The sequence below is a fragment of the Schistocerca piceifrons genome, chromosome X (assembly GCF_021461385.2).
Source record: "Schistocerca piceifrons isolate TAMUIC-IGC-003096 chromosome X, iqSchPice1.1, whole genome shotgun sequence".
Taxonomy (NCBI): Eukaryota; Metazoa; Arthropoda; class Insecta; order Orthoptera; family Acrididae; genus Schistocerca; species Schistocerca piceifrons.
The window spans coordinates 111034184-111053699 of record NC_060149.1 but is presented as its reverse complement, the minus strand read 5'-3'; the positions used below and the strand labels follow the sequence as shown (position 1 = coordinate 111053699).

Sequence of the window (19516 nt, the reverse complement as noted above, 5' to 3'; positions counted from 1 at the left end):
ATAATAATAATAATAATAAAAGAACAAAGTGAGTTCTTGAGCAATTTCACACGTAATTGGCTTTTTTATGAAAAAATAAGTGTTTGACAGAGCATGTATTCAGCCACGTAACCTACAAAATTTTCGATGTAAAGCAGTGAAATTTATAATCGTGCTTGTCAGAAATATTCAGCTGCTGCAGTTCAAGCTGTGATCTTGTGATCCTGCCTAACTTAAACCCTCAGAAAAGAAATGCAAAAACTTTTTGACAAAAAATATTATATGTGAAAACTTAGCTTTTCTTGTTGCTGTATGTATGCATATTAATTTAAGCCATTAACGTTTCTTATTTGTGTGTTCATGCTACTTAACAATGATGTTGTTATTGGCTGGTGAGATCATGTGACGTGTGCTATAATTGGCTGAAAAAAGTGTGTCACATTCTAGATTTCAGTGCTTTGGAAATTACCGTGCTGTATTCGATGGAATTTGCATTATACTTTGGTGATACGAAGATATGCACTGTAAATGTTGCTATGCATCAAAGATCTTTACAAAACGTGTTGTTTTTTGCTGGGTTTCATTTCCTAAATTTCTGGAAAGTTCTAAGCCGGTGTGTAAAACCCTTCATTATTCAAAGAATTGATGAGGGGAAGTATATTGTTACTTAACACAGAAACAATTGTACTTTCACCTGGGAAAAACTGTATTTTTAACTGGGAAATCTGGAAAAATCCGGTAACTTTTTTTTTTTTTCTTGTCTGTATATGCATCTCTTGTACGTATATACATCCTGTTCAAAGCTCTGTACACAACAAAAATATTCAGTTTATAAAGGCATTACAATACCACACACAGAAGGTGAAGAGCAAGAAACAGAGGTGCAAAAATTAAAGAAAGCTCTGTTATGAGATGTGACGGAAGTAAGTATTCATCATATACAAGCAGAGAATTAAATGACTGAATAATTTTACTCAATGGTTTCACTATGACAATACATTTTTGTTCTCAGAAGGAACACTCAAAAAATGCACCTGCAGTTTGGGCAAGTTACCATATAGCTTTTCAGATCCACAAAGCGATTGCAGTTCCGCTGAAGCAGAGTAGACATGTTTTGTGTCTGCAGCTGAGCATATAGCTCCTGGGAGACATGAAGAGTTTCAGGTGGTTGGTTTTTGTCATTGAATCATTCCACACAGAACTGACGAAATAGCTAATAACATGTTAGAAAAGGTAACGGTTCTTAAAAAATATATCATTATCAAGTTTATTGGCATTGTCAACCAGGAGATACACGATCTGTTGTAAATTTTTTATTTATGTTGGGGTTTGAAAACCCATGAAATCAGGATCACACATGTAATCTCCTTTAATTGGATTAATTACTAGTTTTGGCTAACTATCTAGCAACTTTCAGATCTAAAATGTAGAACATATTTTTTCTCATTTTAGCAACACAAAACAGCTTACAGAACTGTGTGTAACATTGCCACAGGGTTCAGTAGTATACACACCAATTAATTACAAAATACATCCACAAAACATTCTTGTTTAGTGTTGGTGCCATTACAGCTTCACACATCGTCAAAGTCTCTCTCAAAATGATTACAACCACACAAGGTAAATTAAAAACAGCTTTTCATAATTCATGGCCAGTGTAATTGAAAGATGGTCATAATACTGAAAATGTACATTAATATAGAGAAGAGGCAGTGAAAATAAATCAATATTTCTATAAAGAACTATCCACTAAAATGAATATGTGTAAAAGATATTGTCTTACCAAAGGCATTATGTAGTTACCAACTCAGTAGCTGACACAGTCAGTATTTACATCATTTTGTAAGAGATCATATATATGTTACTGTGACATGCTACATGTGAATAGTGTGACTTTGATGTAATACTTTACCATGGATTGCTGGCATTAGCTCTGTCTCAATATATTTTAACTTTTATTTTTAATACATGTCTCCACAAAGAGAGAAATTATAAGGAACATCGCTAATATGCAATACTGTGAGCCACAATTGAGGTGAACCTAATGATAGAAAATTTGCTCTTGCCCAGTGTTCTGGCATTTGCTCAACAAGTCGTTAGAAATCCCCTGCAAAAATATTGACCCATTCTGCCCCTATAGCTGTCCATAATGGCAAAAGTGTTGCTGGTGCAGGATTTTGTGCACAAACTGACCTCTTTATCCTGACCCATAAATGTTCAATTAGATTCATTTCGGATGATCTGGGTAGCCAAATCATTCGTTTGAATTGTTGAGAATTTTCTTCAAACTACTCATGGACAATAATGGCGTGACATGACACATTGTCATCCATAGAAATTCTATCATTGTTTGGGTACATGAAGCCCATGGATGGCTACAGATGGTCTCCAAGTAGCTGAACATAACCGCTTACAGTCAATTATTGGTTCAGTTGAGGCAGAGGATGCAGTCAAGTCTATATAAACGCAGCAGACACCATTATGGAGCCATCGTCAGCTTGCACAGTGCATTGTTGACAATTCAGGTCTGTGGCTTCGTTGGGTCTGCATCACACTTGAACCTACCATCAGCTTCTACCAACTGAAATTGGGACTCATGTGACCAGGCCCCAGTTTTCCAGTGGTCTAGGGTCCAATCAGTATGGTCTTGAGCCCAGGAGAGGTGCTGCAGGCTATGTTGTATAGTTAGCAAAGGCACTTGCTTTGGTTGTCTGCTGCCATAGCTCATTAATGGTAAATTTTGTTTCTTTGTCCCAGCAGATAATTTCTCTGTATGTACCACATTGATTTCTGCGGTTATTTCACAGTGTTGCCTGTCTGTCAGCACTGACAGCTCCACGCAAACGCCGCTGCTTTCTGTCATTAAGTGAAGGCCGTCAACCACTGCGCTGTCTGTGGTGAGAGGTAATGCCTGAAATTTTGTACTCTGGGTACACACTTGACATTGTGGACCTCGAAATATTGAATTCTCTAATGATTTCCAAAATGGAATGTCCCATACGTCTAGCTCCAATTACCATTCCACCTTCAAAGTCTGTTAGCTCCCGTCATGCAGCCATAATCCCATCAGAAAACTTTTCACAGGAATCACTTGAATACAAATGACAGCACTGCCAATGCACTGCCCTTTATACCTTGGGTACACAATACTACTACTGCCATTTGTATATGTGCTTATTGATGTCCAATGACTTTTGTCACATCACTGTATGTGTTTGTAACTAACTTTGTACCATACTGTATCATACAGCTGGTATTCCCACTCTTAAGAGAAAAACCTTACAAAATTGGGCTTTGTACAATTCCTCAAATGCGACAGTGATATTTAGAAGTACTAGTAGTAGTGGTAGTAGTAGTAGTAGTACACATGTAGGTGGTAGCATTGCCCAAGACCTACGTTCAAATAGGTAGAAGGTGAAAGCTATTGCAATGTAATTATCTTCCTAAGACAAGGCATAAAATAATATTTATGTATCTGTGTATTGTACATGCTGTAAATACAGGGTGATTCAAAAAGAATACCACAACTTTAGGAATTTAAAACTCTGCAACGACAAAAGGCAGAGCTAAGCTCTATCTGTCGGCGAATTAAGGGAGCTATAAAGTTTCATTTAGTTGTACATTTGTTTGCTTGAGGCGCTGTTGACTAGGCGTCAGTGTCAGTTGATGCTAAGATGGCGACCGCTCAACAGAAAGCTTTTTGTGTTATTGAGTACGGCAGAAGTGAATCGACGACAGTTGTTCAGCGTGCATTTTGAACAAAGTATGGTGTTGAACCTCCTGATAGGTGGTGTATTAAACGTTGGTATAAACAGTTTACAGAGAATGGGTGTTTGTGCAAAGGGAAAAGTTCTGGATGGCCGAGAACGAGTGATGAAAATGTAGCACGCATCCAGCAAGCATTTGTTCGCAGCCCAGGAAATTCGACTCGCAGAGCTAGCAGAGAGCTGCAAATTCCACAATCAACTGTATGGAGAGTCCTACGAAAAAGGTTAGTTACCAGGATGGAGCGCCACCACATTGGCACTTATCTGTCCGTAACTACCTGAAGGTCAACTACCCGAGGCGATGGATCGGCCGCCAGGCAGCCCGTGACAGAGCACTTCATCACTGGCCTCCAAGAAGCCCTGATCTTACCCCCTGCGATTTTTTCTTATGGGGCTATGTTAAGGATATGGTGTTTCGGCCACCTCTCCCAGCCACCATTGATGATTTGAAACGAGAAATAACAGCAGCTATCCAAACTGTTACGCCTGATATGCTACAGAGAGTGTGGAACGAGTTGGAGTATCAGGTTGATATTGCTCGAGTGTCTGGAGGGGGCCATATTGAACATCTCTGAACTTGTTTTTGAGTGAAAAAAAACCTTTTTAAATACTCTTTGTAATGATGTATAACAGAAGGTTATGTTATGTTTCTTTCATTAAATACACATTTTTAAAGTTGTGGTATTCTTTTTGAATCACCCTGTATATGGGATTGAATATTTTTAATATTCAAGGGCTTGGCGTGATTATACTGATACTGTGGCTATTGGCAACCATTGAACCGTAATTCATTGTATAATTACATTGCTAGTAGGCTTATTTACTTCTCTGAACTTCCATAGGCATGTAAAGCTTATTAGTATGTAATATAGACTACTAGCAACTATCACTCATCAATATTGAATCGGTTATCATTTATGGCCAAAGTAATAAAATTTCCCAGGATCTAGGTTATACCAAGATGTACTCTCTGAACTTCCATAGGTATAGGCAGCGTATAAATATGTAATACCTACTACCAGCAACCACCTCTTGTAAACATCACATCAATTATCATCCAAAGCCAAATTAGTAAAGTTGCCTGAAGTGTAGGTTGTAATAGTATGTAATATGAAAAACAATACATTTCTCCAGGACAGGGTATAATATGATACATCTGTAATACGTACTAACAGCAGCTAGTGCTCACAAAGATCAAATCAGTAATCATTCAAGGCCAAAACAGAAAAGTTACCCAAGGCCTAGGTTACAACAGGGCATTATAGGAGTGTCAGTATGACTGAACCATTCTCCAGAATGACTTATAATATTGTAAATCTGTATTAAGGCACCATATACATATGAATACATTACTGTACTAATATCATGTAGTATTATTATGATCAAATGAAATTGTCACTCAGTCTTGGTTCTAAAGTTACCTGAGGTCTAGGTTGTGTATACATGATAGATCAGAGAATGATGATACATTATAATGATACAGAATAATAGCAGACTGTATTGAGTCACAGAAACTCATCAAAATACTTATAAATTTATGATTGAACTCTAATTTATTGATCAGTATCCGATCTGGTATACCTTCACTATGACTGCAAATCTCTCTGTCCTCTAAAAAACCAATTTTTATGTATTTTGAGGCATTATGCAAAATCTTCGTTTTTGTTTGTGTCATGAACAGTATGGTGCATTGTTTTCAAATGGGTGCCAGAGGCTGAGTATTATTCTTATACATATGTTTGTAGAATCTTATTTTAAATGTGCAGCCTGTTTGGTCTATGTGTACCTGCTTGCAATTTCCACAATTAAGATGCTAAATTCCTGAGTTTTCATGTTAATTCTTTCTGGACGTATTTGATGCCGATGACACAATTTCAGAGTATTATCAGTTCTGAAGGCTATTATGATATTAGGTTTTTTGAAGGACACCACTCAATATGACAGTTACGGTTCATATTTTGATAATTACTCTCTTGCCTTAATACAGATTTATAATATTATATGTCATCCTGGGGAATGGTTCAGATGTGTTGTTTCTCCTATTATGTCGTGTTATAATCCATGCCTCAGACAATTTTTCTACTTTGACCTTGAATGATAAGTGATTTGATCTTTGTGAGCACCAGTTGCTGGTACTATGTATGACATATTTATAAGCTGCATATACCTATGGAAGTTCAGAGAGTACATCCTGGTATAACCTAGATCCCGGGCAACTTCACTACTGTGATGATAAGTGATAATTGATTTAGTCTTTATGAGTGCCAGTTGCTAGTAATCTACCCTACGTGTTTATAAGCTTTACATGCCTACGGAAGTTCAGAGATGTAAGTAAGTGCACTAGCAATGTAACTGCAGAATTAATTATGGTTCAGTGGTTGCCAATAGTCAAGGTATCGGAATACTGACAACTAGCCTTTGAATATTAAAAATATTCAATCCCATGTATATACTGCACAAGAAAATATTCATTCCCATGTATGTACTGCAAATCTAATACAGAGATATATAAATATCGTTATTAGGTCTTGTCTGAGGAAAACAATTAAGTTGCAGTGGCTTCCACCTTCTATCAATTTGAATTTAGGCTTTGGACAATGCAACCACCTACATGTGGACAACTGGTGCGACTAATAGTCACCGATGCACTTGAGAATTTGTATAAAGTCTGATAATGTAAAGTTTTTCTCATAAGAGTGGCAATGGCAACCGTGTTGTAGATTATGGTACAAAGTTAGTTACAAATACATATATTTCTGTTGATGGATGTTGAGCAATGGTACATCGAATATATAAGATTACGATAAATTCAAGGAACGTAAGTATTGCACTTTGATGTATACACTTGATAAGCATGCAGCCACAGACCTGTATGCCGTTATTATTTTTTTATATCATCTGTATATTACTTACATTGTCAGACATTTTGTATTTTTTCATTTTAATAAACTGAATCTGTTGTTGTTATCTAGTACCACTGCTAAGGCATAAAAATTGTCAGATGTCATTTCGACTTCCGTTATGATTCATACTGTTGCAAATGAGTGAAGCTCCTTAAACCACATTCATTATTAAGACATACAGCATAACAAGTTTTAAAAAATACTGTTCTTTCATGGTGTTCATTGTCACAGATATTACCTCCATTTCAGTTTAATGACTGTATAATCTGTTGTTATTATAGTACCATCAAAATTGCAGAAAAATTGTCTATCCTTAGTTTCACCTCAATTGTGGCTCACAGTGTTAAAAGTTGAGCATGTTCCTTATAATTTCTTTGTTTGTGGAGAAATGTATTAAAAGTAAAAATAGTATCAAAATGCTAAAGTATTATGTAAAATTAAATAGCTTGTTTTATATGAAGTCAGCAGATTCCTATCATGCTAGTGATTATCGTAAAACTTCTGTTGGTGTAACAGTAAGACGAGCTGTACTGATGTCAACTATTTAATTTTCATTAAATTTGCATCTTGTTCCTTAAATTGTTAATAGGCATGTAATTTTATGTAAGTTATTTAACCAACATAGCAGTCTTTGTCTCAAGAAATGTTTCAAAACCTAGAGACTGTCAGTCCCCATTTCCCCACAGTACCTGCAACACATATGTACACTATGTATATGTCAAATGTCGTGTCTCCTGTATGCTGTAATGGACATCAGCTGCCACACTATTCACATGTACCACATTACAGCAACACATGTATGGTGATCTCTGTTACAAAATGATGTAAGTACTGATTGTGTCAGCTGCGAAGTTGTAACAACATAACACCTTTGGTAAGATGATATCTTTTACATATTGTCATTTTAGTGGATAGTTTTTTATGCAAATATTGTTTTATGCAAATATTGTTTTATTTTCACTGTACCTTCTGTATATTAATGTATATTTTCGGTTTTATGACCATCATTCAACTACACTGGCCATGAACGATGGAAAGCTGTTTGTAATTGTATCGTGTGTGGATGTAGTTATTGTAAGAATGATCTGACCGATGGCTGAAGCCGTAACAGCATCCACTAGTCAAGAATCTTTTATCGATGTATTTTGTAATTAATTGGTGTGTATACTATTGAACCCTGTGGCAATGTTATGCACAGTTCTGTAAGCTGTTATGTGATGCTAACAGGAGGAAAAAATCCGTTTTGCATGTTAGATGTGAAGATGGCTAGATTGTTAGCCGAAACTCATAATTAATCTTGACTTCATGCGTTTTCAATTTCTAACATAAAAAAATAAAATAAAATTGCTTTTTCATTGGCATTGGATAAATGCATATACGTTTCAGACTGTTCAATTGGCAGTGTAGTGTCATCACTAGAGAAGACAATCTGGACTTGGCTCTGATGAAACACATTACAACGAGGGCAGGTATTCTCTCTTTGGTGTGAGGTAGTGTTGCAAATATGGGTTTGCAATAGAAGAAACTCACTTCTATGACTATGTGCGGTGCAGTGGTTATGGTTGGGTGAAATATGTTCCGTGGCCTCTTTATGAGAGATGCTGAAATCGTTGCCCGTCCACATGAGATTTTTTCAATACATTGCATTCTCCATCAAGAGAACTTATGTGCTAGAAATGTGAACATGAGGGAAGTGAAGAACATGACTTGTACAACAAATTTCATCTGCACTCGTGCTCTGAAACATCGCCAGTTCAAAGTCTTTCTGGAAGACATGGGAAGCACTTATGGTGATGCATCATTTCACAGTGAAATACGTTGGCTGAGTCGATGTAAAGTCCTTAAGAATTTTTGAATTTTGGAGTGAAATAGATATATTTATGGACATGGGTGGCAACCTGTTGCTGAATTGAAAAACAAACGGTGGACAGTAGGTGTGACCTTCCTCAGTGACATTACATACCATATGAATGTTTTTGAATTTATCACTACTTGGCATAGACTTGTTAATTTCAGAGATGTATGACTGTATTTAGGGCTTTAAGATGAAACTGTTTGTGGAATAGACAGCTAGGAAATGGGAACATGCTCATTTTTCCAAGTCGTCATCTGTAACTATAGAAGGAGACAGGTATTTTGAACAGCATCACAATATACTCAGCGATCTTCTCCACTAAATTTAGGTCTGTCTCCAGAATTTGAGAAGTTAAACGAAAAGTTTAATGTCTTTTCACTTCCTTTTTCAATTGACATATGCCTGTGGAAACTGAGCTGCAGGTAGAACTTACAGACCTACAATGTGACAGGCAGTTGCACGACAAATTTAATAATAAAATCAATCTTGCAGACTTTCATAAAAAAATTTCCTCAAGGCAAAATTCCACAAATTTACAAGTCTGCAGCTACAGTTATATGGATGTTTGAATCAACATACTTATCAGAGAAGATTTTTTTCTGCTATGAAGAGAACAAAATCTACCGAAAGAAGTTCACTAACATGTGTAAATTTAAGGGGAGCCAGAACGATGAAAATGACAAAATTAACGTTTTTTTTTTATTATAAAATTATTTGGAGTTTTCTGAATAAAACAAATAAAGTTTCACCCTTCTAAGTAAATTCTAACTGATGAAGAAAGACTAAGAGGTGCAGGAAGAAGAGACAAAAGCCTACAACATGCAGCAAAAGGGAAGAAAAGACCAGTGAAAAGGAAACTAACACTGTAAAAAGAAGAGGATGCTGATAATCCATCATATGGGGCGCCATTTGTTGTAACTTTAAAATTTTCATCTTTGGGGAACATTTTCTCAAAACCTGCTAACAGCATATCGATGAAATTTATACACAATATTGATTAGCTTCTTTTCCTTCATTTTTATAACAAATTGTAAAAAAAATATTGTATAATTTAAGAGTTATAGAAGAAAATGTGCAAAATTTTAGAGAGAAAAAATAAGCATCTGTTTAAAACAATTGTAAAACAGAAACCAATAAATATTTCTTAACATGGCATTATAACTTTGTAGAGAAATATTCACTGAACATGTAGTCCAAATTTCAGAGCAATATGTTTTAACATGGAGGAGATGGATCGTTCTGGCTCCCCTTAAACCTTGTCTTCTGATTAGGAGTGCTCAAAAAGTGATACCAGATATTGATGCTTTAGGGTAAAAGAAAATATGTAATATTTTTATTTTTAAAATTTAAATAAAATGGTTATGAAATACAAACCTGTCAGTTTAATTTTGCTCTAAAACAGCAGTCATCATAGATCTGCATCAGTTGTAAGAAACATCATGTTCCGTAATTAGTTGCCCCATGTTCTTGACTTCATCATAGTGTTAAATTACAATCTGCTGTAGAATCTTTAGACGGTATGATGTTCCACTGCTGCTCCCCTCACTGCTCCTTACCCATCATGTGTTGCTGCGAGCTGGCCAGCTGCTCAGCTCGTACAAACAATCGGTGAACAGGCCTTGTCTAAAAAATGGATCAGAAAAACAGTTAGTTAAAAAAAATACCTAGAGATAGTTGAAGTTGTAGTAGTAATATTAGTAGTAGTACTATATTATTATCTTCAGTCTGAACATAAATCCGATGTGCCTTTCCATGTTAGTCTGTACTTTGCAAGTCTCGTCATGTTGCATAACTACTTCAACCAATATCTTTTGAACCTGCCTGCTGCAGTCCAGTCTTCATTTCCACCAGCAATTTTTACCCCACACACTTTCCTGCATAACAAAATTATACTTTTTGTGGTGCTCTAGGGCACGTTCTTTAAAACCAGTTCTGTCTGGTAATCATAATGTACCACAAATATTTTTTTCTCTTCCGTACCTCTTCATTTGTTATCTGATCTACCCATCTAATATTAAGGATTTGTCTCGGGCACTACACTTTGAAATCTTCTCTTCTTGTCTGTGCTGCTTATTGTCCAGATACACCTATGTGATCAAATGCAGCTGGACACATGGCTGAAAATGACTTACAAATTCGTGTACCCTCCATCGGTAATGCTGGAATTCCATATGGTGTTGGCCAACCCTTAGCCTTGATGGCAGCTTCCACTCTCGCTGGCATACGTTCAGTCAGGTGCTGGAAGGTTTCTTGGGGAATGGCAGACCATTCTGCATGGAGTGCGGCACTGAGGAGAGGTATCAGTGTTGGTCGGTGAGGTCTGGCACGAAGTCGGTGTTCCAAAACATCCCAAAGGTGTTCTGTAGGTCAGGACACTATGCAGGCCAGTCCATTACAGAGATGTTATTAAAGTGTAACCATTCTGCCACAGGCCATGCATTATGAATAGGTGCTCGATGATGTTGAAAGAAGCAATCGGCATCCTCAAATTGCTCTTCAACAGTGGGAAGCAAGATGGGTGCTTAAAACATCAATGTAAGCTTGTGCTGTGGTAATGCCCTGCAAAACAATAGGGGATGCAAGCCCCCTCCATGAAAAACACGGCCACACCGTGACACCACTACCTCCGAATTTTACTGTTGGCACTACACACGCTGGCAGATGACGTTCACTGGGCATTCACCATACCCATACCCTGGCATTGGATCGCCACATTGTGTATCGTGATTTATCACTCTACACGATGTTTTTCCACTGCTCAGTTGTTCAGTGTTTACGCTCCTTACACCAAGCAAGGCGGCGTTTGGTATTTACCGGCATGATGTGTGGCTTATTAGCAGCCGCTCGACCATGAAATCCAAGTTTCCTCACCTCCTGCCTAACTGTCATAGTACTTGCAGTGGAGCTTGATGCAGTTTGGAATGCCTGTGTGATGCTCTGGATAGATGACTGCCTATTACACATTATGACCTCCTTCAACTGTCAGCCGTCTGTCAGTCAACAGACTAGGCAGCCCGTATGCATTTGTGCTGTACATGTCCCTTCACGTTTCCACTTCACTATCACATTGGAAACAGTGGACCTAGGGATGTTTAGGAGTGTGGAAATCTCGAGTACAGACGTATGACACAAGTGACACCCAATCACCTGACCATTTTCGAATTCCGTGAGTTCTGCTGAGTGCCTCATTCCGCTCTCTCATGATGTCTAATGACTACTGAGGTTGCCGATATGGAGTACCTGGCAGTAGGTGGCAGCACAATGCACCTAATATGGAAAACAAATGTTTTTGGGAGTGTCCAGATACTTTTGGTCACATAGTGTATCATTTCTGTACAGGGCTACACTTCAGTAAAACAAACACAGGAAACACATCCCAACATTCAAATTTAAATTCAAGTGTTTAAACACTCTTTACTTGCTATAGCCAGTCGGCATTTTATATCCTTTCTACTTCAGCCATAATAAATTATTTTATTGCCCAAATAACAAAATTCCTGTAATACTTTTTGTGTCTTGTTTCACGATGTAATGCTTGTAGCTTTGCCCAGTTTAATTTGACAACATTCCTTCTTGTATCACTTTTTTATGCTAATCTTAAATCACTTTTTCACGCACTATCCATTATATAAGCTGCTCTTCGATGTAGTTTGCTGTCTCTAGTAGAATTATAATGTCATTGGCAAATTGTAAAGTTTATGCAAATTATAACATAAATTTGCAAATTCCTTTGAAGAAAATTGTCAGAAACAATTGTTTGTGACAAGCTTTTGAGAGAAAATACAGATCCCTGATGCCATGGCACAAGGCATTTACATCAAGCACAAGAGGTTTGAGCGTATCAGTGCGTGAGATAACATTGACAAAATAGTACGTTTTTCAGTCTTTGAAAAGCATGGTCACAGTCTTCTGTCCAGTGGAACAAAACATTTTTGTGTCTTGAGGCAGTTCAGAGTTGCGGCCATTTGTGCTGCAGTAGGAATGAATGTTATGTAATGAGTCAATTTTCCGAGAACAGCTTGCTGTTCATGTAAATTCTTAGGAGATAACAAGTTCTGAATTGCATGTAAATGTTTTGTTGAAGGACAAGTGCCATTGGCATTGATGGTATATCCTAAGTATACAATCATTGTGTTGAAAAAAGAACATATCTGCATATTAGATCTGAGACCGACCACAATGTGAACTTGAAAAAGACATTCCAAATTTTTAAGATGTTCCAATGTTTGTCTGAAGATGATTATGTCATCAAGGTAATTAAAACAAGAAGGCACCTTGTACATTACTTTTTGAGACATTTTTGAAACAATGCAGGCACATAAGCTCTTCTAAAAGGTAGGTATTGATATTCAAACAAGCTGACATGAGTATTCACAACAAAAACGTTCTTTGTCTTGTCGTTCAATGGAAATTGAAGATAGGCATCTGCAAGGTCAATTTTTGAGAACAACTGTGTTCCCGCTAGGTGATCCAAAATTTCCTTAATATGTGGGAGTGGGTAAGAATCAGTAACTGACTGTGAATTTACTGTGTGTTTCAAATCCACACAAAGACATATCTTCCCATTTGGTTTACGAATTACGGCTAAGGATGGTGCCGACTAACTTGCTGAAATAGGTTTTAAGACACTAACGGATTCTAGTCTCTGAATTTCCATAGCAACATTGTCACATAATGCATGTGGCACAGGGTATACATGGCAAAATTTAGGTTGCGCATTAGCTATCAGCTTAATGTGAATGTGAAAATCTTTTGGACATCCTAGAGTATCATCGAACATGTGTTGATATTTGTTACAGAGTTGTTGAATTGCAGCATGGGAAACTTCTGTGTCAGTGGCATGCACATTGTTTTATATGTCTAATCCGAAAGAATCAAACGCATCCATACAAAAAATATTTGAACATGTGCGTGAGCGAACTACAATGAAAGATACTTTATTAGTTGTGTTTGTGTATTTTGCAGTTAAGTACTATGTTCCAAGCACTGAAATGCTGTAGCCGTTGTAGGCAGTGAGATGCAGACTTGATGTCTGCAAAGGTGGGTTGGTCAATTTTTTCATATGTACCTAGGTCAAGCTAAGTGACAGAAGCTAGTTGAAAAGGCACTGCCTGGTTACAAATTTGCAATGTAATCCACAGTTTGCAGTGTGTTGTCTGAATACAATTGTCCAGTTTGTGTTAAGAAAAACTGTTCTCTATTTCCATGCACACACCAGAACACTTTCACGAATTGTGACATTGGGAGAGCCTGTTTAAAAGGTGTGGTATTCACTTTGAATACACGTATGTGTGTGTTTTCTGCATCTTTGCCTGTCTGATTTTTGAGCTAGTGGTGGTGCAGAATGTGAACATGAAATTAAATTTATTTCCATCTGTTCCTGCTTTGCATTATTTCCATGTGAAACATAGCAGGGCATTCTAGTCTTTTGCAAGCAGTCTGGTTTTGTATGTCCCTTGCTATGACAAAAATTTCATTCAGCTTGCCTGAAGAAGGAATTCTTCCGATCATCGGTGACATAAAATTTCACGACTTGGCTTTGCATGGAGCTGAAGCAGTGGAATTTGCATTGCACTGGCACGGCAAACTCCATACGCAGTTTTGTGTCTGGCCTTGTTTACGCGGTGCTGATTTTAAAGTGCTGGGGCCATGGCTGTGGCCGGGACATGGGTTGTTCACCTCAAGTGAAGTAGTAACTGGCACACAGAAATCTTGCTTGGCTAAATCTTGAACTTCACGTACATTTATAACTTTCAGTACATCACTGATGCTTTAGAATTTTGGCATTCACTCTGGTCTGATAGAATTTGAATAATAGCATCATGAAGCATTTCATCCTGATAAGTAGCACCACAGACGCAACTGGATGTGCAGTCTCTAGTTATGCCCTGCAATCCCACGATCCACTTTTTGTAAAATTGGTCACTATGATGTTGTGTGCAGGAAAATTTATACATGTTGCAGCAACCCTTATTTGACTCTCAAAAAATTCGTCTAACCTTTCAATTATGACCTTGTAGGGCTGGGTTTGGAGCTCACTGAGGGGAAATAATTTCACTAATAAATGGTATATGTACATTCCAGCACATGAAAAGAAAAATGTGTGACGTGATGCACCTGTGATTTTGTAGGTGTCAGTGTTGCTGCAGCTGTGTTATGTACTCTTTCCATGTTTACTTCTTTCCATCAAACTGTCTGAAGGTGGCAGCTGAACTCTAAGTTTCTGGCACTTTTTGCTGCTGGGCTACTTGTGCTTGTATGTCGCAAGAAACTGGTGACAACAGTTCTGTTGTTATTCAGTAGAAAGAAAAAGAAATCCTGCTCTGATGTCCAAAGCTCCTGGTTCCACTAAGCCCACCCTCATTGCAAGTATGTTGTAACTTCCTTTGCATGCTTTGTGGTTATTTAGTGGATATAGGAGCGAGGAACAGATACTGTTCGTGGACAGAGAATTCAGATATTAGTTTATTCTACATCTAATATCAAATAGTAAAATGATACAAAACTTTGTTTGGTGTAGTTGCAGTGTCAGTTGCTAACAGTAGAGTTGAGTGTTGAAATATATACACATACACAAGTTTACAATTCAGTCAGTCATCAATATAATGAGTATTCTGTAAATGACGAGCCCTGACTGCTGTGAAAGTATCTAAATATTATGAAATGACAAAAACACAAAATGTGCTATCTGTATAAATGTTTGAACCTAAGTAGGCCTGCCGCTGGAGCTCCAGGGGATGCTTTCATGTCATTGGCAGCAGCATAGGCATTCTTGGCTGTGCCTTCATGCCACAATGGCGGCTGTAGGAAATGTGGTTTAAACTTATTTTAAAGTGCGGCTTACCAGATGGCAACCAATACTGCAGTACATCCTTTGAAACTGCAAACAACCAGTAATTCTTTCAATTTATCCTTGTCTTATTTCCTTAAACTCTTATCTTCTGCAGTTTCTTCAGTTTTAATCTATGGTTCATCATCAATAAATTTATAATCACAGTACACATCTCTCCCTGAAAATCATCATCTACGTATGTACTTCGCAAGCCACCAGATGGTGCATGGTTGAGGATACCTTGTACCATTTCTAGTCATTCCCTTTCCTATTCCACTTGCAGATGGACTGAGAGAAAACACGTCCATACGAGCCCTAATTTCTCTTATCTTGTCTTTGTGGTCCTCTTGCAAAATGTTCATTGGCGGCAGATATAGAAGACAAATTATTACAGAAAAAGAACACAACCCTAACATTCGAGCAGTATGGTAAGTTTTAATCGAAGGTGAAGAAGTTGAAGACAGAATAGGCTACTGCAGAGAATATAAATGCTTTAGTGAAAGAAATTATTGGTTCTGTGAATTAATCAAAACACAGAGGTTATCTTTCAAAACATCTGTACCTTACAATAAAAATAAAAGTCAAGTACAAGTAAGAGTTGAAGACTACACTGTTCACAATGCTAAATTCGATGTCTGCTCCAAATGTGCTGCGTGAAGCTGAGAGGACATTGCAAGATCTAGCAACTGCTGTGTTCCCCTTTAAATATATGTGTGTTCAGATTCAGATTTCTTGTTATCCGGAAGCTATGAACTACTGCACCTTTAGTTAAATTTTTCTCTTGGACCATTCTGGAGCAGTGTGGGGGACATAGTTACCACTGGAGTTGTGCTTGTGCTGAAATATGATCAACTTCAATCAGTTTGCGACTTTCTACAAATGAATATGAAATACATCTTCTTTCATCAGCTCCTGATATTGAATCCCAATGTATAACAACAGTTAGTAACAGGGAACATTGGTTGTCTGTACAGCTTGATACCAGACATCAGATTCGCGACAATTTTGACCTTTCATTAGACGTCTTCAGTTCTGTTGTGGTGTCATTCAGTATTGCCACGGCATGTGTGTTTGTGTGGTGGTGCACTGCACTATTTCAAACTGGTGGGCTGGTTCATGGAGGTTAAACAAACCATCGAAACTCATGGTAATACTGCAGTTGTTATCCCAGTGTGACGATGCACAGCAGCCATCAGCATACCCATCATGTGCAAGCAGATGACAAAAAACTCATGAACAGCTTACTTGCTAACCTCAAAATTATCATATGGTTTAGTGATAATGACACTCATTTGTCTCCTAAGTAGAATATGTCACTCTGCTGAAGGGATATGGTACACCACACAACATAGAATATAATCTAATAACAGAAAGAGAATGCCACTCTAACATTAGAACAATGTGTTAAACAATGCTTGGATGTAGACTTTCCTCTCCAAAAGTGTATGTTGATGTAGTAAGGTAGAACTTCGTTTTACATGTTCCTTAATGCTCTACTAAAGGATTACACCACATGATTACCAGGTACTTCAAAATGGGGGTTATGTTTAATTAAAGCCACATCAGAAATTTTTACTTAGTTGGGGGCAATGGCTATACTAAGCATTGATAAAATGGGTATGGTGCATAAAGAAGTATGAAACTTCCTGGCAGATTAAAACCGCGTGCTGGACCGAAACTCGAACTCGAGACTTCTGCCTTTTGCGGTGGGGCACTTGCTCGCGAAAGGCAAAGGTCCCGAGTTTGAGTCTCAGTCTGGCACACAGTTTGAATCTGCCAGGAAGTTTCATATCAGTGCACACTCTGCTGCAGAGTGAAAATTTCATTCTGGAGTAAAGAAGCAATTCAGGTATGCAATACTGTGAGTAGATGACAGTGTCCTAGTAGCCATGGTTTACAACTTATGTTTGAAGTGGAAGCAGCCAGTGTAATATTATTCAAAAGTTATAATGAGTGATTTGTTGCAGACAAAGATAACAGAAGTTGAAGGAGCAGAGACTTATGTTGTAGCTATTATGTGCAATATAGAAACAAAATTTTGAAAGATGGGAAACATGATAAAAGTGTCCACAACATAAACAGTATTTTTCAGGCCCTGTGGACAATAGCAGAAAAGTCCATTTTTCTTCACATTTGCTTTAATTATTATGGATTGATTTTATTGGTGAAAACTTTTCCTGGCATACCATGTATATGAAGACTAAAACAGATCATTTTTTCAGTAGTAGCTAAGTGTTCATCTATTTTTTTTCTGATTTCACTCATATGTTGTAATTAGCCTACTAATGTAAATGAAGTGTGAGGAAAAGACCTACTTAAATGTTTCAGTTGTTGGGGATAGGAATAAGCTTTCTGCCTCGGAAGACTATGTAACATCTGAAAAAGAAACTGAATTATGTATCCAATTTACTGATAAATCATTTCAAAATATACTACAGGTGAAGTGTGAAGACGACGACTTGCTTCTCAATTAATGTTATCAGAGCTTCAGCCTGCTTCAGTAAGACATGACTTACCTGTCTTTCTAGTAAATTACCTAGCAAGATATATTCCATTCATATGCAGAATTATCAGCAAGCCTTTGAAAAATACAACAAGAAAATCCAATTCTTGCAAATTTCACAGCTAAATAAGACTGAGTCAGTGTATTTTATTCATCACATGTGAGTGTTTGTCACACCATCTGAGCTAGAAATTATTACTGCTTTTCCGATTGTAATGATGGAATGGAAACTTTAGCAGCTTGTGATACACTCAAAAGTTCCTGATATCCACACCAAATCCACTGAGTTATATTTTGTAAGAAGTTTTATCCACATTATGTATTCGAGTTGTACATATACAGTTGTAAGCTCTTCTTAAAGAAATGTAAAAGTAGTAAAGTGATAACAGAAACTCACTAGTAATAATGAATTAAAATGATAGTAAATAGTTCAGTAACATAACTGCACCTATAACACTGGGGTGCAGATGAGAAACATTCCATCTTTAACTTAATTGCTTTATTGTTAGTTACATGATCTATGCTTACATGGTCGAGACTGTCAGTAACTTTTATCATAGTGCTGCAGCTTGCAACAGCTGCCAGAGATCTTTGTATACTTTGAGGGTACATATCACCATGTTACATAGCTAGAGCTGTGGTTTAGATTGTTATCCGTAATGCACTTCATAAAATCAACTTTTGGAAGTTCATTTTAGACTGTGTCATAAGAAGTGGTGATCCAAAGATAACTGTGACTTATGTCTAATGGCTTATCCAGCATATTGTATGTACTAGGCAGAGAGGTTTTATGTTATCCTTGTGTTATTATAGGATGTTTTTGACATTGTTAAGCAAACATTTACTGATAAAAATAAATGTTTTGTTTCAGGTTGGATTTTACAGAATTTGGATTGCCACTAGCGCTTCAGAGACACTTACAATGTTTCAAAATGTGCCACCTGTGTCATAAGGCATGTTTTGATGAATATTTTATTTTCTTTGAATGTATTCCTCTGAAATTCTGTGTGGCAGCTTTAGTTTCATCTGTGCCGGGTATGACTGTACATTATTATATTTGTTCGCTCAAATGTATGTTGCTTGCATATCCAAAACTTAACAAACATTCTCAAGCAGGGCTGCGTTATGTGAGTTACACAAAGTATTGTCAGTGTGAAAAGTAAGAATCTAAATAATGAAGATTATATAGTTCCTCTTAAAGCATAAGGTGTCTCATATGCATACAATGCAGTTGATCATAGAACTGATTGTCGAATATAAGTTGTCAACAAGAAACTTTCAATTTTCTAATAAAGTAAGCTTCCCTGTCTGTTATGCATTTTATTTATTTTGGGACATAATCACAAATTAAACCATTTTTAATCTAGCCAGCTTTTTGCTTTTTGTTGTAATTATGGACATTATTATTCTGTTGAATAGGTTATTCTAATTTCGTAAGAGACTGTACACAGAGCACTTGCATGCACTAAAGTGCCATAATGCACAGACCTCTGTGGGTCCATGAGTTACAAGTTGTTGAAATGCTAAGTACCAGTTAAAGTGTGTTTTTTTCTTTTTCTTTTTTTTTTAAAGTGATAAATTTAAACTAGGTGAGTGAAAGCTACATTTATTCCGTTTGAGGAAATAGAACAAAGATCAGGTTTGGCAACACTATCTCTGGCAGGCTGCTTGAGTTTG

At 37.1% G+C, this 19516-nt stretch overlaps 1 protein-coding gene across 4 annotated transcripts in view; it reads left to right on the top strand.

The window, feature by feature from the left end:
- LOC124721884 (leucine-rich repeat protein 1-like) overlaps positions 1–19153 on the top strand; it is a 119814-nt gene extending 100661 nt beyond the window's left edge. For all 4 annotated transcript variants that reach the window (XM_047247036.1, XM_047247034.1, XM_047247035.1 and 1 more), the window contains one exon: positions 18711–19153. In XM_047247036.1, the coding sequence (XP_047102992.1) occupies positions 18711–19002 (292 nt within the window). In that variant the 3' untranslated portion in view covers positions 19003–19153. The remainder of the gene's footprint in view (positions 1–18710) is intronic.
- The last annotated feature ends 363 nt before the right edge of the window (positions 19154–19516 follow it).